The 23,515-nt window shown below is 38.3% G+C and overlaps 1 protein-coding gene across 4 annotated transcripts in view; it reads right to left on the bottom strand.

Annotated features, from left to right (window-relative positions):
- The window catches only part of DENND4C (DENN domain containing 4C), a 69,114-nt gene extending 45,836 nt beyond the window's left edge, over nt 1-23,278 (bottom strand). For 3 of the 4 annotated variants that reach the window (XM_054054514.1, XM_054054516.1, XM_054054518.1), the window contains exons 1-2: nt 23,034-23,278; nt 2,836-3,163 (exon numbers count right to left, since the gene is read on the bottom strand). In XM_054054514.1, the coding sequence (XP_053910489.1) occupies nt 2,836-3,146 (311 nt within the window). In that variant the 5' untranslated portion in view covers nt 3,147-3,163; nt 23,034-23,278. The remainder of the gene's footprint in view (nt 1-2,835; nt 3,164-23,033) is intronic. The other variant, XM_054054515.1, reaches the window with a different exon arrangement.
- Nucleotides 23,279-23,515: the final 237 nt, after the last annotated feature.

Genomic DNA, 23,515 nt, shown 5'->3' with positions numbered 1-23,515 from the left:
TGTGCCAACACTTCTAAGAGGTAAGAGCCTGACCAGTGTACAAGACTGTAACAATGAGGTCACGTCTCATCAAAAGCAAAAATAAAATGAAAGCAACTCTCACCCTTACATATATACCATCAGAAGTATTATTAAAACTATGCTATTTCCTGACCTCATTGAATTTAAGAAAACAAGCAAACGGAAGAAAGCTAACACCCATGGGTCACTCAAATTAAACAATTATTTAAGTGATTCAGAGAAAGCATTCAGAAGTGATGCATGAAATATTTAATAAGACACCCTCCGTATACAAACTCCTTCCTAAACGAATGCGTTTACTCCTGCTTGTTTCAGCTTCCCAGTGTCTGCCTTTGACTAATTAGTACTGATCAGCATAACACTTGTTTCCTCCTTCTCTGAGCTTACACTTTGGCCTCAATCCTAAATATACCTGATTTGCTACATTATTCTATCAGCCTCAAAAAAGCTTCATTTCCAGCAAAATGTAACCCACAATTTCTTCTAGACGTTAGGTCCTTTCTTTGTGAGAGAGACCAAATAAATCTTGTTCTTTCTTCATACGGTTGTTTCACATTATACATGGAGGTTCTCTCATGACCAGTTTTACCAGTTTATAGGTATACTTCAATACATCAGATAACAAATACAAGAAAAGATAAATATCACCTTCTTGCAGCTGTGGAGTTAAAAACCTTAAATCAGCTGCAATTGTCACACTGGTGGGATTTAAGGAACAATGGAAGATGCTGCCTGTTAAGAACATCTTCCAGTTTCTATTATGCTTCTTGAAATTTGAGTTCACTTTCATTTTTTAATTACATCTCTAGTAAAGAAAAACGTGTTCAATCGGTACCCCCACAGATATTTTCAGAAACCAGGTATGCAGAATGAGATTGGTTCTTGGCACAGAATCACTAATCAAACTAAAGCTTCCCATACCAGTTAAAAAAAAAAATAAAAAATCAGTATTTCTTTACTTGCACAATGCAAGTTACCTAACTTTTGGATTACCCAGTAATATAAATACCTCTGCTTCAGCCAAGATGTCTGATATTCCTTCCTTGGTCCTTTCTACAGCAAGCATTATACATTGCAAAACCAATTACACATACAGAGCAGGTTCTCTTCCATTTAAGAAACAAATGCTGGAACTCTCCCATAGTCCTAACTCAAGTGTAAAACAGAGAGGTGAGATCTTATTACAAAGTCTCACAGCACTTAAACCAAAACAAATCTCACCTCAGTTCTTGCCTATTTCTAGAACATCAGCAAAAATATTGATTAGGAGAGCAACATAATGATTAGCAGAGGATTTTTCTCATAGACATATAAGCTTAAGATACTGTATTTTACAGCTGTATGTAGGAAAAGGACCTTAGAGATCTCCTGTCCTAGGATCAAACCTCTATTCTTCTCATTAAATATTCTAAATCTACACAGCCACGTATATAGGAAAACACAATTTTAAAAATCATAGTTTCACTGAAGATTAGTGGAATGTAATTTAGGTGACCAACACAAATTGAATTTAGAACATACCAGCTTAATTATACAACTTGAACCATAATCTTTAGTGCAGAGATCCTGCCATACAACTAATTTATTTACTAAGATTTCACTATCAGTTTCTTCATCACTGAACTCTACTTGTCAGCTGGCACTCAAACTGTAGGTCAAAATGGGGGTATGTGGTCATTGTGTAGGATATGCTTAAACTTATAATTGAAATTAACTAAACTTATTATAGCTTACATATAGATGAATATTTTTCACTTTACTATTTATTTAGCTATTAAATAAGGAAAACCACACTGATTCCTTATTTTGTCACCATTGTATTCTCCCCGCCCATGATGCATTTTCTCTTTCTCACTACATCCTCAATAATTCTACAGTGATCTTACACAAACTAGAGAAGTACAAGTGCTATTTACACAATACTATAGCGCTGGATGAATTACTACAGACCAAGTATTACCTCAGTATGCTGGTAGAACAGACTATAATATTCACCACCTCAAGATCTTGGAGGATTTTGTGATCATAGTCATGAATACTTATATTAAACTCAGTATCCTATAAGTAATGAAACCAGTTCAGAGCTTCCCTGTCCAGGCTGACCCCTGCATTTGTTAAGTACTTAACATAATTCACTGACTACATAGGGTTTTCAAACACAGTACCAGGAACTCTTTAGGAACTTATGCCTCAGACATTAATAAGCGCAGCTTTGAAACACAAGTGTAATTAGAGTTACAAAGAGACTACACAACCCAGTGCTTGCAGCCAACCACATCAGAACTTCACAACATCACAAATATTCTGATCTAACAGTAAGGCAAGCTACAAGACTTTAGATAGGTGGATAATTTTAAGATCTTTGTTTCAGATTTTTAACTAACACCTTTTTACCCTAAGCATTAAAGTGAATTCCACAAAGCAATATCTTTTGTCTTCTTATCACTTTCAGATTAAGCATGTCATATTTTTGGATTTGAACTATACCATTTCTATACACGAATTTTGTACTGTTCTCACACCTTTAATAAAACTGCAGAAAATTTTATTTCTCATATTTGATTTGCTATACCTTTCTCACTTTTCAGTTAAAACATTATCATTAATTTTATTTAAAGAGACAAGTTCACTAGAAGACGGACACTTTTTTCAACTTATTTCAGAAAGAAAATACTACACAGATATCCACAATAAGCAACATAAATTCAAAGACAGTATGTTTGTAAAAGTTTTCTTGTATCTGTTTTCATCATCATCTATGAAAAGTAAGATATGATCATTATTGGAGGAACTGACTTGTTACAGAAATCTCACCCAATGTCAGTAAGAGGTGGTTTGTCCCGGCCTCTCTTGTAGCAAAGAAAAAGCTCAGGACTTTTTAGACTTCCATAATTTAAGTTGGCTTGAAGGGCTGTAGGGGTGGCTTCAACACAAGTGTATCCCTCTGGGACAGTTTCACCAGCTGATTTAATTATCACAGCAATGTCGGTAATTGGAGCCTTTGGACCAGCTGACTTTGTCTCATGTCGGCTTATTTCTTGGTCCGGGAGCGTTGCAGTATCTGTATCAGTGAGCCCTGCCACTACAAAATAGTCAGCCACTCGTGGACCTTTATCTTCTATCATTGTCACGTCAGTACTGCCTGGGGAAAATAAAGAGAGAGAAATCAATACTCTGCTTTCAAGCTAAACACCTTCCCTCAACAAGTACGAGGAGTTAAGCCCTTTAAAGAAATATTTGCAAATAAATTCCTATACAGAGATTTCATGAAAATTCTAGGGAACCTTTGGTTTCTGCTGCTCAAAAATATAGTATTGTTGGTAATTGGATTTCAGTTCTACCACCATAACTGTCATGTTTTAGCACAACAAAGTTAGTGAGATAACAAAGAACTCAAAGCTCCTAACACAGCAGCTACATAGACAATTGCTTGGCATTAGCTATCAGACCACTCAAACACTTTACGGGCTATAAATTAATGCAGGTACTCCTAACTAAAAGCATCTATATTTTTCTGCCATTGCTTACTGAGTAACTTGACTACAGAATTATGCTGCCCCTTTTCTTCTTTTTTTTTGAGAGAACAATTTCAAGCATAGGCTCACTAGTTTATCTCCTGCATACTTCATCCATTCTGTTTCATAATCTAGACCGAACAGTACAGTCTTGAGATACTCAGCTGGCAACTGTAACATCTGGAAGTCATTTTCAAAAATCACACATCCAAACCCATATTTCATCAGCTGATCAGGCAGTACACATCACTGCTCAGCTGCACATTCCAGATCTGGAAACAGTTCTTCTCTGAACACCAGCAATGTTCACCAAGCATATGATTTTAGAGCAATAAAACACAAGTTTCTATTAAGAGTAAAACTACCCGACAGACAATGTCGAAATATGACAACTGGAAATTCAACTACCTGATCTTATGAAATACCTTTTTTTAGAAGTTGATTGCAAAATATTTAAAGAGTAGTTACCAAGCCATAAGCCATAAGCCTGAATACTGTTACACCCCTTCAAAGAGCTAGGAACCACATTCTTTTAGATCTTCATGTTTCCATCATCATATTTCTGGGGATCCCACCTGGAAAGCTAAGTAAGAACAGAAGTCTGGTTTCTATCTTTGAAAACAAGACTGCCCCAGCTGCCAAGGTCCCACCTACGAAGGAATGATGGCCCACGAGTATTTCCAAATAATAAGTGCACCAAAACTGATAAGTTTCTTGTATGTGGAATGTCTAGTTTGATAAGTGCTGATTTGTGATAAGTGATAAGTGATAAGTTTGATTGGGTTCTGCTAACAGACAGGTGGTTTGATGGAGACAGTATAATCCCATTCCCTGCAATCTGATTTGTCCGCCTGTTCTTAACCTTCTATTTCTTCCTGAAAGTATACTGAAAAGGTATTTTCCATCACCACAATTCACAAGACTTCTACAAAATTGTTATCAAAAGTGTTCTGAGTTCTCATATGAAGGAAAAATCAGCTATTCATCCTGCATGCTTATTAAGAATCTTAGCACAAGATTATGCAACTAAGGTGTCAACCACTATATTGTAAGGTATTGTAGCATGAGAAGAAAGGGAAATAACTTCATGCAAATTTGTAGTACATCTATACTCCACCTAACTCCATTTTATATTTTCTAACACTGAAATGACAACTCTTCAAATCCTTTCAAACCTGAAAGAGTACCTACACCCTTTAAAATACTCTTCTGGAACGTATTTCCACAATGCTGTTTACAACATCACTTCGGAGTTCTCAAAACACTTTGGCTAACAGCTTTTGTAGTGCAATCCAGAAACAGAGATCCTGGAAAGAGACAGAAGTGGAAAGCTGTGAGACAGGTACTCACATGACTGAGTTTAAGCCTAAAATATGTGCATGCTGTATCAACAAGAGCAATAAAAAGTTTATTCAATTTGTCAGGTGTTCAGTGCCTAGGTCTCCTGAAGAACAAGAAAGTTACTCCAAAGCCATAGTTAATTGTGAAGCTTCTGAATCACCTGCAGCAGTTTACCCTTTTAACAGTCATAAACAACAAGAAATTAGTGATATAGCCCTTTACAGTTAAGCAAATCAGCATGAAATGTGGGCGTTATGGCTTCAACTTAACCTCATATAAATTTGTACACCATTAAAAGGTCTTTCCTCATACTGCCACTGCTCATTCCTTCCTTCACTTTTGTCCAGAATTACAGTTTGTGCAACCACATAATGAACTGAAGCAAGGAGACTGGCAGACACTGTTTAGTGTTCAACCAGAGCAGCTCTCCAATAATTCACTGTGTCAGCACAAAAGCAGCAGCAGCATGCCCCTTTCAGCAGCAACACTGACTTGCTCTGGATTAATCATAAGACTGTGAAGTCCAAAATGTTTCAGTTGCCTCTTAGATGCTTGGACTTGTTCACAGAATCATAAAAAGAAAGAAAGAAACAAACCAGCCTCTCCCTACTCCTGAGCCAGAATATCTTGTAATCTGGAAATCTGTTTGCACTTGATATACCTGAAACGAAATTACTGGAACAAGCTGCTAAAAGCAGCAAAATGGTTGGTATCATATAGATTTTTTTAAAAACAAAACCTTCATTAAAGGTTTATTATACGGCCTTTTATTACCCAGTGAATGCCCACACAGCTCAATATCATGTTCTCTCGATGCAACACTAAAATCATCACTCACATTTACTTTTAGCACACAGAGCAGGAACTAAAACAGAAAAGAAAACATCACAAAATGTCAAAAATTTCATATTAGTTTGTACTTTTAACCACAGCTGCAGTTCCTGTAATTGCACTAGTGTTATCCTGACATCTTTTTTAAAGTGCAAATTTAACTTTCGTGGGTAAACAGAGGGGAAAAAAATTCTAAAGGACCTGAAAAATTAAATACTAAGATTTGGAAATGTAATGCAAATGACAAGAATCCATTCCCAAACTTTTACCAGTGGGGATTAATAAAACCGTAGCAATTTGTAGCTACGGATCATACACTTCAATCTATGATTTTATAGTTTTCTCTTAGCCACAGCCATGATTTACTTCACAGAAACTCTGTGTCATATGTGGCAGGAAAAGTCACCAGACTATTCAGCTGAGAAACCTGGCACACAAGCCTTATATGTCAGCACAACATTTAGTGAGTTTTTCAAAATGTTCTGAGTGTCTCAAAACAGTTCCCTTCCTTTTCCACAAGGATAAAAAAGGTTTCAAAAAAGCACTACAACTCAGCTCTTCAAGAATGTACTCTCCAATTTCAGAAAGATTTAAAGCAACAGGACCTCTCAAAAGAGACCTTAAAATAGTAGCCAGTGTTTAAGCCATTATCTTCTTTAACGCAATAGCTTTAAATATAAATAGGTACTAAACAACAAATTAGCAGTTAGCAACCTAAAAAAGAGAAGCAGCAGAATTCAGTTAATCCAAGGCTATTTTGTCTTGAACTGCATGAAAAAATAAATATATTACTTTGGTGGGAACAAGAACAATCCACTGCCATTTTCCACAACTTTTTTGATACCTCAAGCAAGAATACGTATGCACACTGCTTCTTTTAACATACAAGGAAACAAACATTCCTCTAAGACACCTTCTATCATAACTTTTATCCTTACAACTTTTCCCCATCATAATTCCAAGAGATAATGTACTCTCAGTTTTCTATGAGTAGGTGCCTATGCATTTCAAGAGTAGTGGAAAAACTCAACATTTAGAAAACACTGGGATTTTTATTGTAACATCCCCATTCCCTTGCAGAACAAAACACAAATTAAAAAAAATTCTAAACCCAAAACCTGTTACCTGGTGTTGGATGATTAAAATATTTTTAATTAAAATATTAAAATTAATTAAATTTAATTAAATTTAATTAAAATTAAAATTTTTAATTAAAATTTAATTTAATTAAAAATTATTATATATATTGATATATCAATATATCAAGGATATATTGATAAAAAAGCTAACATACAAGTCCCATAAAAGCTGGGGTATTTTTTAAAGTCTATAAAGATACTTCAGTTTCAGTCAGATACACTGAAAACAAAAATTGGGAATTAGAGAACAATGTTGTTCGTGGAATTACAAACCTCCAAGTCCACGTGGGGTTATGAATAAATTATTTAAGTGATGTTAGTTTTCCAATATATTCATAGGCTACAACAGGAAAGTATGCTATGAGCTAGTTACGACCAAATTTATTTCTTAAATAAAAAAAGAATTTTAAAAGGTCTTTAGAATAAAAGATATACTTTTAAAATCCCCATGCTTTTCTAAATGGAATTCCCACTGGAAGTAATTAGTTTTGTAGAGGAAAAACAAAACCAGTCTGTACAGATAACACTTACAGGCACTTTGTATGACTAGTCTAAGCCAAGAGATCCATTTAGAAAAAATATGCAGGAAAGAAAATAAAATTCTTTTCTCTGCTAAATGCCAGAAATATGGCAAAGTGTTCTGCTCTCCCACAGTCCATTTAAGACTGATGTCTCTAAAAAGACAACAGCTTTTTTCACAACCACTATGTGATTTTATAATTGTTTCATAACGTTTTATCAAAAATATAGCAACTCCAATATTAGCTTCATATAGGCGACAGCCCTTTCTTATGGAGATTTCAAGCTGAAATTGACTTTGAGGAGAGGTTTCCATTCTAAAGATGACTTCTATGAATATTGAACAATTATGAAAAAATACTACATTATTAAAAATTGCTTCAGTTTATTGACTGCTGCCTAAAACACGTTAGATTTTTCCTTCAATATAGCTAGGCTGCAATTTCCTCTATTTATGGTTAGCTGAACCACAACAATGAGATTTTCCTGCAAAGATATAAAAATTCGTGAAAGCAAGTGACAAGCAGCCACAATGAAGTACAGATGACAATGTAAGTATTAGATTTGTATTTTATTTCAGTTATGTTGCTTTTATCACAGCTACAATCTTTCCAACTCCAAAACCGATGTCACTACTTTAAAGTTCTCAGTCTTCATTTACAGCTATTGCTACAGGTGAGGTATTTTATTCTTTAGATACTAAAAAAAAAAAAGTTTTCTTCTGCACTACCTGCAAAACACAGAAAAAGGAGACTTCTCTAACATATTAATTTGTGGAAGTGTGCTTCAGATACCTGTCATACACTGAGTAATAGTAAATATTTATCTTGACATTGTCAGATCCACAACTACTTTACACAAACTCCTGCATTTAAAATCATTAATGACATCATTTGCTTTACCACTGCAGGAGTTGTTTGTGGTCAACTAACATTTGCTTAGAATTCTCCATAACGTAAGTATGGTGAGCAGTTCTTCCATTTCTTAAGTTTGGAATTACACGGAAGTGCTTGTCTGCTCATCTAAAGTAAATACAGATGTAGCAGAAAGGAATAACAGCAAAATTAGAATGCTAAAAATTTAATATCCTATGATTTTTCATTTATTTTCTAATACTATTAAGTGTTAGAAAGTTGCTATGAGAAAACATGAATGACACATGATTTATTTATATCTTTTTAGAAAGTCAGAGAGTACTATTTAAGCCTTTCATTTCAATGCTTTATTTGAAGGTAGTTTTCATTGAAAGAAAAATCTGTTCTGAAAATAGTATCCGAGACGTAAGACCCATTGATCTTATCAAATGTTTAGGCCACCTCCTTCATCCTCAAAAAGGATTTTGAAGATGGTGCTAGGAGGGTGATCAATGTGTAAAGTTTTCAAGTATCTCAGAAAGCATTTTAAACACACTAATATGCCAAATAATGTTGTGCAGAGAAAGTTCAGCAACAATTCAGAAACCACAAGCAATGCAGTCATGTAAGTCAAATATGTTATGCCAACTATAGTCCCCTTTTTTGCCCCATAAACAGAACTTTTGCAGCCATCTTATTTTCTATTATTATTATCTGCTATTACTACACCACACTGTCCCAATACCATGTGGGTCTACAATCTTGGATCAAAGAAACTTGGGCAATTTTGAAACAACCTCTAATGCACGTTTAGACCTGCTCAAAAAAATGTGGCAGAGAAAAAACACTGTCCTCTGTTTTCCAGGAATTTTCATCCTAGTAGAGAAAACAAGCCATTTTTGCAGAAGAGATTTCATTAAAGTCCTCCATTCCTAAAAAGCCATGGCATAATTTATACTATCACCCTTTGAGCCCATGATAAAATTACAGAAGTCTAGAAGTCTAATTAAAGGTCTGTCCCAATTCTAAAAATATGTTAAGTGTTGAATTATCCTCTAAAATTGGATGGGAAAGCTAGCATAGGTCTAGAAATAAATGGTACAGGTAAACACAGTTTTTGGCAAGTGGACTTAAACAAATGGAAACAAAAGCTTTATAAAACTGCATACAGCAGCAACCAGGGGAAGGGATGGTCACAGATGCAATACACCTGACAATACTAAGGAGAAGGTATTGCTGGAAACCTGTGTGTATGAATTTACTCCTGAGTGAGAACAATGACCCATAGAACGGGCTCAAGAGGTAGTTGTTTTTAAGGGCTTATGTGCAGGCAAATCCTTGAGTAATTGCTTGTTCCTTTCAATTTCTGGAAAGATACCAAATGCTGGCATCTCAATGCACACAAAGAATTAAATAGATTTATGCCAAGAGTGTGTGCAGACATCAAAGGTTTTTCAACTCACTCCCAACTGGAGTGCTCATCTTGCATCCTCTCCAAAAAGAAACAGCAAAAGGCTCAGGAGGCCAACTAGCGTAACTTACCCAGAAAAATCAAGTTGACCTCGAAGGCCTCTTATTTCCTGATCTGAGCATTCTACTATCTGCAAAGAAAACTCACTACGTACTGTACACCAGCTGAATGTAAAACATTCTTCTCAAGTTTCTTTTTTAGATAGCAGAAGTCTACATAATAGAGTTGAACTTTGCTTTATAGAAATCTCACTAGTTTCTAAATTCTTCTCTAAGCAAGCGTCCATGAGATAGAATTGAAATCAAATCAGTAAAAGCCTGACGTCAGAGAAAGGGCAGCCAGTTTTATAGACAAAACACAATCTTCCCACAAATGAAGAAATACACACTGCAGTATGTAGCATTAGTACTGAACTGGATTAAAACAGAAATAAAAAAAAAAAATAGTAGTCCATAGATAATTTGCCACAGTCAGTAACAAAAAGAAAAATAATTCCTAGATGTGCATTTTAAGACTTTTATTTTTTTGAATGCATATCACATTGTTGTGAATTATGAAAATACAGATACAGTCACTTGACTAAATCACAGGAGTATTAGAAAAATTAAGAGTCACAAACTGCACAGACATGCAATGCCCACCTTCTACCTGTCTTAACACAATCAATTGTGGAATAAGAATGGTTGGATGTCACCCATGATTGCATATGAATATGCACATTTGAAAATACAGCACCATTCAGCACTGCGGAGAAGGACTTGAGGTGCTGATTGATGCAAAGCTCAACATGAGCAAGCAATGTGGACTCACAGTCCAAAAGGCCAACTATACCCTCAGCCGCATCAAAAGAAGTGTGGCCAGCAAGTCAAGGGAGGTGATTCTTCCCCTCTGCTTTGCTCTCTTGAGATCCTACCTGGAGTATTGTGTCCAGTTCTGGAGTCTCCAACATAAGAAGGATGTGGAACTGTTGGAATGGGTCCAGAGGAGGGCCGCGAAGATGATCAGAGGGCTGGAGCATCTCCTATACAAGGGCAGGCTGAGAGGGTTTGGGTTGTTCAGCCTGGAGAAGAGCAGGCTCCAAGGAGATCTTGTAGAAGCCTTCCAGTATCTGAAGGGGGTCTATGAAAAAGCTGTGGTAGGACTGTTCACAAAGGCATGTAGTGATAGGATGAGGGGGAACGGCTTTAAATTGGAAGGGGGAAGATTTATATTAGGCATTAGGAAGAAATTCTTCACGATGAGGGTGGTGAGGCATTGGCACAGGTTGCCCAGGAAAGCTGTGGATGCCCCATCCCTGGAGGCGCTCAAGGCCAGGTTGGATGGGGCTTTGAGCAGCCAGGTCTAGCGGGAGGTGTCCCTGCCCATGGTGGGGGGGGTTGGAACTAGAGGATCTTTAAGGTTCCTTCCAACTCCAACTATTCTATGATTCCGTGACTGATTCCTTAGTAGTTTTCAAGTAAACATTTGAGAATGTAATGGATGCACAATGGAAATAGGTTACAAGCTACAACCTGAGCATTTTAGAGAGGTCTGTAACATTGAGAAACAAACGTGCCGATTACATTTCATGAAATATTCCTAGGGAAGCAAGGGCACCAAGACTAGAAACAATTCTATGAAACAGCTGCCTTTTTTAAAATCCCTTTAGAAAATACAGTTCTCAGAGCACCTGGGTTCTACAAGCTGTGAATGTTTGAGAACAAACACATTTGTGCTTTGAGGTCCTGAAATGTCAAACACTGCTCTACAGCTAACGCTGAAAAACAAACTGTATTTTGTAAACTAATTAAATAAAAACATCTCAACATCAAATTAGCGGACATACTTAAAACACAAAGACCAAAGGCAATGGAAAACAGAAAGATCTTTTTCACACTTTTAACTATAACTTCTACAATGGCTAAAGATGTCCATCATTCTTTAAAACTTGACTAAGACAAATATTTGGTATCTCTCTTTGGGCATTTCTAACCGACATTTTCATGACAGCCACTAACAAATACCTCATTCATATAATAGGAAGCAGGTGCCTGTATTGTTCCACCACAGATTTCCTTTACAGTTTCAAACTGTGGGCTTTGAAATAATGTAATACTGTGCTTCATATGTAGAAAGAGTACTGGGGAAATAAACTGACTTTTGCAAATCCAATATCTTAATAAGCAGTAATTACACAACAATAATTGTTTAGTTTTGTAGGCACATACACTTTGCCACTTAAGCATCATTTTGGTTATTGAGAAGTCTTACAGCTTTTCAGACCTGCTCTAGAAACAAACAGAAAACATTTTAAAATAATTTTGCCCTTAAACAAAACACATTCTTGTTCCCTATTACCCTGAATTTTCTTCGCATCTTCTGTCTTTACCTGTCCTGTACATGATTCTTTTGATTGCTGGAGCAAAAACGATCAAAGCAAAGGAGAAAACTAGTCACAAGTTTTCAGCTTTATAGTTAATAAATTGGAATTAGTCAGAAAAGACAAAAGCAAATTACTAACAATTTAAGGTTCTGTCTTAAGAAGCAGAACTGTCCTTCTAGTCTGACTTTTTTCTTATGGTCAGAAAAATCACTTATTGCTACAAAATGGTAGGACAATGATGTTATAATAGAAATGCTTGTATCATACATAAAGCAAATTTTTATGATAGCAACTTATGAATTACGACCTCAAATATCACTACATTAATGGACCCTGTGATCTAGGATGCTCAGGAGTATGAAAATGTCCCTCAGAAAAAAAACTGAGTGGAGGGGGGTGGGGAAAAAAAGGAAAAAAAATTACTCCATACTATTCAGACTCTCTATCATATTCAACAGTTCAAGTTTCCCTACTGTACAGTAATGTCAAGTCATCCAATGGTATTAAAACTGGAGTGGTTACAGACATGTGAGGCAAAAAAACAAATTCTGGAGTGACCTACAGGTCTAGAGAAGAAGCATCTGGAATCAATGATGGCAAGTTTGGTACCAGTAAATTAAGTCCTATTGCCAAGGACAGAAAACAGAAATGGAAAAGATGTGAGATGGGAAGAACGGTAATCAGCAAGCAGTCCAGTTACACTCATTTAATAAACCAGTTTAATCTTGCCTCAACAGTTTTGAGCCTGAACTGTTCTTTCCGTAAGAGAAGATGGCAACTATTCCAGAAGCTGAAGAGAAGACAGTCCATAATAATGAAAGTAAATAGTTCTCAGAGCAAGAGAAGTGCTTAATAAAATGCATTTACTGCCCCAGTTGCAAGCTTTAAAGGTCAGCCATGCTCAGCATTATGTAATGAGTGAAACACCTGCAGCCCTGGAAACATTCTTTGCTAGAGAGCTCTTTCTGTATTTGGAAACTCCGTTGGAACAAAGCCAAACATGGTAGAGTGAAACAAAAATAAAACAGTGAAAAAAAGAGTCCAGAGACAATAGTCCAGAGGTTAAGTGCCTTCTGGGACCTCAAATCTCCTAGATTGCTTTTCACAGGTTTTTTGGTGCTCTTTTTTTTGGTTGGTGTAATGCCAGATTATATTATGGTTTTGTGAGGTTAAAGGAGAGAAAATAAGATGTTCTGTTTCAAATCCACCTGAGCAGTTACTCGAAGTAAGCTGTAAGAGTTTGAGATATTCTCTTTCTTGTTCATTGTAGCTGCCTACAATACTATCAGCCATATGCCGCTTCAAATCATTTCATAAAGGCTCCACAAATCCAGAGTAGAAAACCCATTCACTGGTTTTGAGGAACACGTTTTTCTTCATTTTAACTTTTGAGAGCAAAACTGCTGCAGGAAGATGTCACTCTCCTCTGTAGGTCTCTCCATTGTCAGCTTTATCACACCAAACACAGGGCCGCTTCACCAGCGCTTTCAGAACCTCACAGCTTATCTCCACCCACTGAACACCTTTCCTGCCTATCGAGAGGATGACTCCCACTTCTGGTTGGCCTACTACACCAGACTCAAATCCCTCAGTTTCATGTCAGCATCTTCATTCTTTCTCTGCTGCTTTTCAAGCTTGGCAGGAGCTTATTAACACTTCAGAAGTCTGTCTTTCAGTCCTCTTGCCAACTCCTCATTAAGGAACTTTCTCTTGCCAAGATGGCTTTAAAAAATCCAGACCACAAGCTTGACAGCCGTTAAAATATTCATACTTTTGGTCTTATGCTGCAGCAGTGAGAATCTTACAGGAGGAGCTGTCATTTTGCTCTTTGTATTGCACCAGACACACTACATTCTTAATCTGCAACCCCATTTTTTCATTAGCACATTTGCAGAAAATACAGAGTATTGGCTAGGCCTCCCAGTAACCCCTTTAAATCAGTCATTTCACAGGTCACCTCACCATGAAGTTACTACAAACATAAACCACATGTAAGATGTTTCGACAGGAGTATAGTTATTGAAAATTATGCCCTCAACTTTCCTAAGTATTTTCTTTATTGTCAAATGTTTTAGCAAAGCTTTCTAAAGGCAAGTTCTCTGCCTAATATGTAAGCTATTCTTCTCATTCCCAGACGAAAGCTAATAGAGAAAAGGATCATAGCAATCAGAGAAAGTGCAGTAACTGTCAATGATTGCCTCCCATATCTCTTCTTATTTATTTATAAGAATATCTACAAGAGGAACCATTCAATCACACTCCAGTCTGGTCACAACGCCAAAAGCCAGAACCAAACAAACCAAAGCCACCAAAAGGACAGTACAGCTACCTTCATGTTAGAAGTGTGGAAACAGAAAAGCATTCGCAAATGAAAGTCTTGAAATGGATGTTATATCTGCAAAAGCATATATGTAAAGTGATTCAAACTCTTCATTCGAAGACTACAACTCTAGCTACAGAATAAACATAAAAATATCATTTTTACTGACAAAGTTAAATTTTATTCATAGACAAGAAAATTTTGTCTTTCTGTGGAAAATCCAACTTTTATTTTCTTATTTCTACTCTGTAAAAATTTTCAGTCGCTTCTGAGACAACCATAACATCTGATTTTTACATAGAAACTCATCACAAAATAAAGAATTTTTTTCCCCTCTGAATTCTGTAATATGTGTAAAGAAACTTATGTTTTTGCCCCTTAAAGGCCCTTCGCTATCAACCTTAGCTTCTTGCCGTGCTCACTTACATTCCCGAATATATATATATATATATATATATATTTTTAGGACAACTGAGTATCTGAGTACATTAAAGCCTATATGTGAGCCTTCTGAATGTATGTCAAATGTCAGATCATTAGCATATTAAAACGATGTTGTATATTATATGAATTTCTAAATAAAATAATCACTACAGATAACATATTACAAAGGAACTAATATATTGATAATAAATATCAATAAATATTTTCCTCAAACTGAGAAAAGCTGTCCAAGGATAACAAGCCTGAGATTCTCTATAAAGAAGCCTTATTACTCCACATTTCCTTGCCACCTGCCAATTTTGACATTACATATATTTTGATCCTTCCTGCAATATTATCATCTAACACTGAAAATAACTATTATTCAACACACTGGTGGAGTTCTCAGACAAAACACTTAGACAAAACTTGATTTTCTCAGATGAATTATACAGATTTTAAACAGTAAAAGAAGTGCTAAAGACAGATGACTGCTAAGAGCATATTTACTTAGTTACAATACAAATGGAGAGAAGGGAAGAAAGGCTATCTTTTTTAAAATTTCAGCCAATGTTACTAGCAGCTTCAAACATACTTGCTTAAAAACCTGGAGAAATATTCCCTCAGAAAGCCTAAAACCTGCAAATGGAAAGATTCTGAAAGCAAATTTAGGTAGCAAGTGAGACAACAGCTATACAGACAGAGGATTTACTCAGGAAGTGGGCTACCAAAATTCCAGTCCCTTCTCAAAAGAAATGGCATCACACAGCCTTCTACACCACAGTTTTAATGCTTTACACTTTTTTTTTTTCCCTTCTTCGTCATTTTTTAACAGGCCTATTGCAGCATCAGAGACAAAAAGGGTAGGGATACAAATGGAGTGACAGAAGATAATTTTGCACTTACCAACTCAGACTACCCAAATGCACAGTATGTCAATTCAGAAATTCAATACAGCAAGCATATCAGTTAAGGATGAGATTTTTAAAAAGGTAAAAGAGATAATTAGACACTCAGGGCTCAAAGCAATTTCCCTTCTCAGTTTTGTGCATCATGTGGCTACTAATATAGCCAGGAAAACACTTTAAAATTAGAGGAGTGACTTTTTTAGTAAGATTTTTTTACCCTAGCACACGTTTTTATATTAACAGTGTATAGACTGTAAATCTGAATCTCAGAGTTCTGTTTTCCTTAAAATAAACTGAAATGTTGCATTAGTCATTACATTCACAGTGAATGAGTCATCATAACCCAAAGGAACTTAAGGCTTTCACATTTAACTATTTTAAAAGAAGATGCCTTAAAAAAAAAAAAATTCAAAGCAAAAGTAACAAAGTATATAAAGTATATACACTAGAGTTTTAAATGACACTACCTTTTTAAGAAAGCTTGGGTCACACCCTGTGCCTTTTTTCAAAGCTAAACTTTCTACTTGGTCTACCCAATCCTGAACAACATACTCTTCCTTTTATTATGCATTATGTAGGTTTTATTTATCCCTAGAACTGTACCACCATAGCCAGGAATGCACAGAATTCTGCTCTTCAGAGATATACAGGTACTCTAGTATGAGCCTTTGTGTAAGTACACCACCATCGACAAACCAAATATTTCGTTTGCAAAGTCTGTTCTGTTCATAACTTCTGATTTTTTTTATACAACTTCAAGTTGCGTGCATGATTTATTAGTATTGGAAAAATTCAGTGACACGCTTGTACTTTATCCATGTAACAAAAAATAACAGTCCTATACAGGGAGAATTATCACTTATAGCCTAAGGCATGATAAACAAACAAAACGTAACAAAAAAACAACCAAAAAACCAAAAGCACAAGATAAAAAACAGTTAAGCAAGGATGCATCTCCAAGGTTTTGCAAGGATTTAAGGTCAGCTGATATTCATGTCCTTCATCGAGTATTATAACTGCAAGCATTCACTTCGAGTCAAGGAAATATTGTACAGGAGATACATACTTACTTCTTCTGGTTTCATCACAACTTTGAGAAAACTAACATGTTTATGTAGTTAGGAAACTTTCTGTTTTACTTCCTTCTTAGCCTTCAATAGTCAGAACTGAAAACAAACCTGGATGTGACCAATAAGGGGCACTCTGTTCCCATTCATTAGCAAGCCACATCTATACATTGCAGTGGTTCATTTCTTGGAAAGCTTACAAGAGAATGACTTGTACTCTTCCTCCTCGCCCCCCCCAAATCCAAATTTTATTCTTAGATGTTCGTGGGACCTATTCAGAAAACTAAACTTAACCTCACATGGTTAGCATTCCTCAGTTCCTTCTACAGGAAGTGGAAAAGGAGCTTCCAATGACAACTGAGGGCAGCTAAAGTCAGGCTTTCGTTGGGAATTACTTCCTAAAAAGTGGTGGATAACAAGGGAAGACAGCAGCCAAAAAATACCTGTTTTCCTAGGCTGAAATTAGCTTCTGAAAATATCCCTCTTCAGTCACATCTTTGATGCTTTCAGAAGCTTAACAGGTACAAGACACAAATGTTTTACATACATTACACATTTCTCAGGCTATCCACGTCCTTGGAAGTTATCTGCTCTGTCAAACACACAACTTATTTTACATGATTTCTTTTAAGAAAACCTGCAATAGATACCATCTATGCCTTCAAAAAAGAAAACCATCTCAGTTTACTTAAGTTCATATTACCTTCAAACACAATTTTCTGCCACTTACACCTAGATACCAAGCAGTTTATATCGTCATTAGAGTCATCCATTACTTAAATCCTCACTGGGAATGCTCAAGCGTGAAGAAAACAATAAAGGGATAGGTACAAATGACTCCCCAGTCTAGGCAAGCTGCTGCTGTTACTTCCAAGGATGGGTGGCTGATCACTGGTTGAGAACTGGCCAGAGCAGTTTTAATATTTTGCAATAGTCCCATGCAATGTTTAGAGTAACCGACTGAATAACCTGTTGCTGTGAGTCAGCAGTTTACCTTCTTTCTCCTTTCTTTAACTTTCTCTTAGACTGAGACTGACACACTAAACGTTTCAGGGCTTAACTAGATAGCTGTAGATATCTTGTTTTTCCTGAGACATTAATTAAGTGCTTGAACTCTTTTTTCTGCATATGCTGCTCCTAGGTGGCTGCTCTCTGGCTCTGTTGTTCTGTTTCTCCCAACTTCAACCACACTTCTATCCCTTCTTAAAACAGAAATATATAGTTTACACATTATATAGACATGGCTGGAGGATATCTTACTCACAAGACTCCTACCTATGTCCGGGTTCTTATCTGGATGAGAGTATAGTTTCTTCCCAGAGAATAACAAATAAGTCTGGAGCCATGTTATGTGACACCAGGAATAGCAGCACTGTGTTGTCCAACAGGGGAAGTTAAAAAAAAAGTTTTGCTTTCACCAGTCACACAATGCCTCAATATGAAAGACTTGCAAAAGGGAAGAGGCGCGCTGAAGAATGCATCAGTGGCTAGACTTCAGTTTAAGCCTGAGTGATCAAAGGCTGTAATTAATTATAAAGGCAAACGCTATCACCGAAACGTGTAGGTTCAGAGAGAATGCAAAAACATGGACTTCTTCGCATTTCTAGTGAAAAATGGACATATTTTGTAGTGGAGTTGCAATTCATTCACAACTGGTAACCACCTTCATTTCAAGAGGAAGAAAGCTTCTACTACTTTGGAGATGTAAACTTAGCTTTTTCTGCCAGGACTGAACAACTTAATTTGCAAGTCAATCCTCGATTTACATTTTTAACATATTTTAGACAGGAAAACACAGGCTCTTGGTTGATATTTAAAAAGCATCAATTCTCTTCAGAGAAGTTTCTGACGGTAAAGGAAACAAACGGAAGTGTCACAAAACGCGAAGATGAGAGCAGAATAATGCAAAATTCACTCATTGCATTTATCTGAAACAAAGCAAATGGAATACTTAATGATGTGCAAGCCAACATTCAGGCAAGAAATCATGGGTACATTTTTACTGTTCCCTATATCAATAACCTTGAGTTCGCTGCTCAAACCTCCCAAAAGAATGAAAATGGTCAAGATGCATAAACAGAGAATGTCATTATTATCTCTGCTATTCTGAAAACTGTAAGTTTCCTGTCTACCAAAGCAAACAATAAATATCAGGACAACATTTATAACCTTCAAGAACCTGTAAGCAGAAAAGAAGGACTAGAGCAAGATAACCAAGATAATGCTTTCTATTCTATTGCAGCTTGGAATGCACAGTACTGTGCAAATGTATTCCTGAAACGTATGTCTGTACGCTCACATTTAGTGACAGAGGTAGTTACAAAAATCACCGAACATGGAACAGTCTTACTTCACCAGAACCTATGTTGTAGTCCAGAAACAGTCTTGAACCAGCTCACTTCACTTCTAGCAATCATTTGCACAGAGGTCTGAGTTGTGAGCCATTATCTCCACAAATTAGCAGAAAGCAAGCACTCTCATTGTCATCAGGGGTATGGACTACTTCCAACAACACTACTTTTTTATCCAATGGAAAAGAGCAGCACCACATTTCTGCATAACTAGGGGCAACAATTTTGAGAGGAGTGATTTTTGTAGCAAGACAGAATCTTAAAAGTAGATAAAAAATCCAGTTTATAGTCTGAAGCACTACAGGAGGAAAGCAGGTCTCGTGCTGCACAGGGCAGCAAACTGATTCTCATTTTACAGATCTGAATAAGCAATAATGGACAACTATATGGCAAGTCACATGGGAAGCAATTTAATAACTATGACTGTGATCCCCAAGAACTATCTTAGAGGTCATCTACACCAATATCTTGCAAATTATTCAAGAAAGTTTCATGTTGAAGGTTGGTAATCCAAGCCCTGGAATGACCAGCAAGCACAAAGGAAAGAAAAATGCTCTACCATATAGGTTTCTATGGTGCAACCTACTTTAAACCTTAAAAAAGATGCCAGATTAGAGGTTACAGGTGCTTTTCATTCTTATTTTGGTCAGAAGGCTAAGTCAGTCAGAAAAGGAGACGGTGTTACGTATAACCAGTAAGAAGTCTACCAAATGTATTAGTCTCTATGCCATTGAAATTTACCTGAAATCTTAACAAATAAGGCATCTGATCTTACACAACAATCAAAAGACTACCTTACCTTCCTCTTACAACTTTGGCAATATACCTTTCCTACCTCATTCTACCAAAACTTTCTTCCTATTGTATTTTTAGGCAACTCTAAATACGTGTATCAAGGCTAACACTAGAATTTATTTGTCCTTAAAGCATGTAGAGGCTGAATTCCAAATTCAATTCTCCACTGGTCAAAGCCAGACCTAAGAAACAAACAAGCTTTAAAAGATACCTTTTCAAGCTCTGTATTTCCACACTATACAGCACTGCTACTCCAAATGAGAATTCTTACATGTTGAGTCAGAGGCATGTTATCCATTCCACTACTTTGATATTCCAGTTTTGATCCAATTAGATGGTATTCATTTAAAAAAATACAAAAGTTGACCAGAAACAAATCCACAAACAATCTTCAAACAATAAAACAAACACTTAGGACGTGGTCCAAGAAGATGTCATTACATTTACTCTGGGCTATAGAGAGCCCAACTTTAAGCTGAGAAGGAACACCCAAATGTAACACTATGCTTACCTGTAAGATTTTAAGAAAACACCCATCTTAATTTGTTTGGGTTTGTTTGTTTGTTTGTTTTAAATGAAATTTTTGAGATTTTAGAAGTACTAAAAATTTCTACGTGTGATAGTAACCATTTTAACACATAACTCATAAGTCATGTAGAGGAGCCAATTTTTATATTTCTGGTTTCTATTGAATTCTTTCAGTGCACTACTCAGACAGAACACATTATCAGGATTTCATACCCGCTGCTGCCTGTCAGCCAATTATTAAAAAAAAGAAAATCTTAAAAAAGACTTACAGTCACATTTATAATAAAAGCATTCTCAAGCTGTTGAACAGCTTTGGTTTTTTTTCATTTGTGTCCTTTGTGCCAAGCACATGAAATATCTATGCTAGTCTGGTTAGCAGTCTGGTTAGTCACTTAAGTTGGGTCATGACTGGTTTTCACAAAAAAATATAAATAAAACCCCTTTCATTGTCCGAAGAGGTATAAGCTAATTCACATTCCATCATTATTTCTTCCCCAAAAGCACAGAGAGTGTTTACTACCTTAACTTCTAACACGCTACCTTAAAAAGAGTCATGCAAAAACTTTCACTAACTTTGTGTTTAGTCTACACAAGAAAATAGCCAAAAAAGGTAACTAAAAGGAAATAATTTTCTTTTTACTAACATGTCCATGTATAGGCTTGAATTTAGCTTTCTTAGAAACATAAAAAGCCAAGCAAATAACTACAGAATCACCAGAAATCAGACTATCACAGCTTACAGAAGAAAAAAGAAAGATCATAACATATCCTGTGTCTTTACAACCTCAGCCCTTATTCAGATCTAAAAATGTAACCACAGGCATTAAGTTTGACATTAGCAAAGCAGAATCTTGATTGATCTTACTAGCAGAAGAAGAAATTGGATCAAAAAATACTGGTATAGAATAGGCATTTCATTTAGACTTTAATACAATTTTCTTCAGTTTTTGCATGATTTCTGAGACTGCAGCATCAACGATAAGTTCTGCTCAGGCACTTCAGAAGATAACGTTTGGCATTAACAACACAGTTAAATCAGCTTAGAATCATAGGTTTAGGTTGGAAGGGACCTTAAAGATCATCTAGTTCCAACTCCCCTTTCATGGGCTAGAAACATCCCACTAGATCAGGCTGCCCAAGGGCCCATCCAGCCTGGCCTTGAACACCTCCAGGGATGGGGCATCCGCAGCTTCCCTGGGCAACCTGTGCCAGTGCCACACTCATCCTGAAGAAATTCTTCGTTATGTCTAGTCTAAATCTGCCCCTTTCCAGATTATAGCCATTTCCCCTGGTCCTGTCACTACAAGCCTTTGTAAAAAGTTCCTCTCCAGCTTTCCTGTAGCCCCTTCAGATACTGGAAGGCTGCTACGAGGTCTCCTCAGAGCCTTCTCTTCTCCAGGCTGAACAACCCCAACCCTCTCAGCCTGTCCTTGTATGGAAGGTGCTCCAGCCCTCTGAGCATCTTTGTAGCCCTCCTCTGGACCCGTTCCAACAGTGCCACATCCTTCTTATATTGAGGATTCCAGAACTGGACACAGTACTCCAGATAAGGTCTCACAAGAGAGGAATAGAGGGGCAGAATCACCTCCCTCGACCTGCTGACCACGCTGTTTTTGATGCAGCCCAGGATATGGTTGGCCTTCTGGGCTGCGAGTGCATATTGCCAACTCATGTTGAGGTGTTCATCAACCAGCACCCCCGAGTCCTTCTCCACAGGGCTGCTCTCAACCACATCATCCTCCGTCCAGTATTGAAATCGGGACCTTGCACTTGGCCTTGTTGAACCTCATGGGGCTCACACATGCTCACTTCTCCTGCCTGTCCAGGTCCCTCTGGATGACATCCCATCCTTACTTCACATTTAAAGCTTCTGACAGCTTCAGTAAACATTTTTTTCCCCTATTTGACATACAAATGCCCTGGCCCACCACCAGGTCCTGCTGCTACACAGCCTATCTGGTCGCGAAGCAAGGCCACATCAGATATCCTCAGCGCGGGCTGGTTTATAAAGTCTTGCTGATACCATCGGCTTCCAAAACACAGGGTGACGACTAGCGACGGTGCCTCCCACCGGGCTGGGGGCGGGGAGGGGCAAAATCCCTTCCGGCAGCCGTGACGCTCCTCGCCATCCCCGTTCCCATCCCTTCCCCTCCCCAACAGCATCCCCATCCCTGTCCTCGTCCCCGTCCCCTTTCCCATCCCCCTCTCTGTCCCGGTTCCTTTCTCCATTCCCTTCTTCGTCCCCGTCCCCTTTCCCGTTCCGGTCCACTTCCAACTCCGTCCCCATTCCCGTCTCCGTCCCCGTTCCTTCCCCCATCCCCACCCCCATCTCCGTCTCCGTTCCCGTCATCATCCCCCTCCCTTTCCCCTTTCCCATACCCGTCCTCATCCCTTTCACCATTCCCATCCCTTTCCCCATTCCCATTCCCATTCCCCGCCCCAGCCCCGGCCGCCCCGTCCTCGCCTCCCGCCCCCGCGAGGGTTAACCGCGCTGACGCCGGACCCGGGGGCGGAGCCGGAGCGTGGAAAGGGGAGAGAGGAGAAAAAAAAAATGGAGAAATAAAGGCAGGATCTGTGCAGGGACTCACCTGCGGCGCCCGCCACCTGCGCCGCGCGGGGACGCGGGCGCTGCACAGGAACGGTGGGAGCGACTGCAATTAAAGGAGCAGGGAGAGGGGCGCGGGCGCGGCGGGCAGGATCAGCCGCTGCGGGACCGCCCGGGCGGCTCCGCGCCCCGCTCCGCGCCGCTCACCTGCCGCCCCCGCCGCTCAGCGGCCGCCGGACACGCCGCCGCTCCCGTGCGGGGAGGAACCGGCCACCATGTTACTTTCTCTTCCCCCCCCCCACCCTCGAAAACGCCTACGGGAGCGTCCGGGACCCGCCCAGAAAGGAGGCGGCGGCGGCCGGGCAGGGCAGCGCCCGCAGTGGCGGCGGCGGCCGGCGGGGGGCGCCCGCGGGCGGAAGGCAGAGGGGCGCTGGGAGCCAATGCTGGGGTGGCGCGCTGCCACTGGGTTTTGCGGATCCCTGGGTGCGTTCCCACTGCGGCTGCTGCGGGGCGATGGTTTGTGAC

This window comes from Cuculus canorus, chromosome Z (genome assembly GCF_017976375.1).
Source record: "Cuculus canorus isolate bCucCan1 chromosome Z, bCucCan1.pri, whole genome shotgun sequence".
In the NCBI taxonomy this organism is placed as follows: domain Eukaryota; kingdom Metazoa; phylum Chordata; class Aves; order Cuculiformes; family Cuculidae; genus Cuculus; species Cuculus canorus.
Note: the sequence above shows the minus strand (reverse complement) of the source record. Positions and strands in the feature narration are given on the sequence as shown.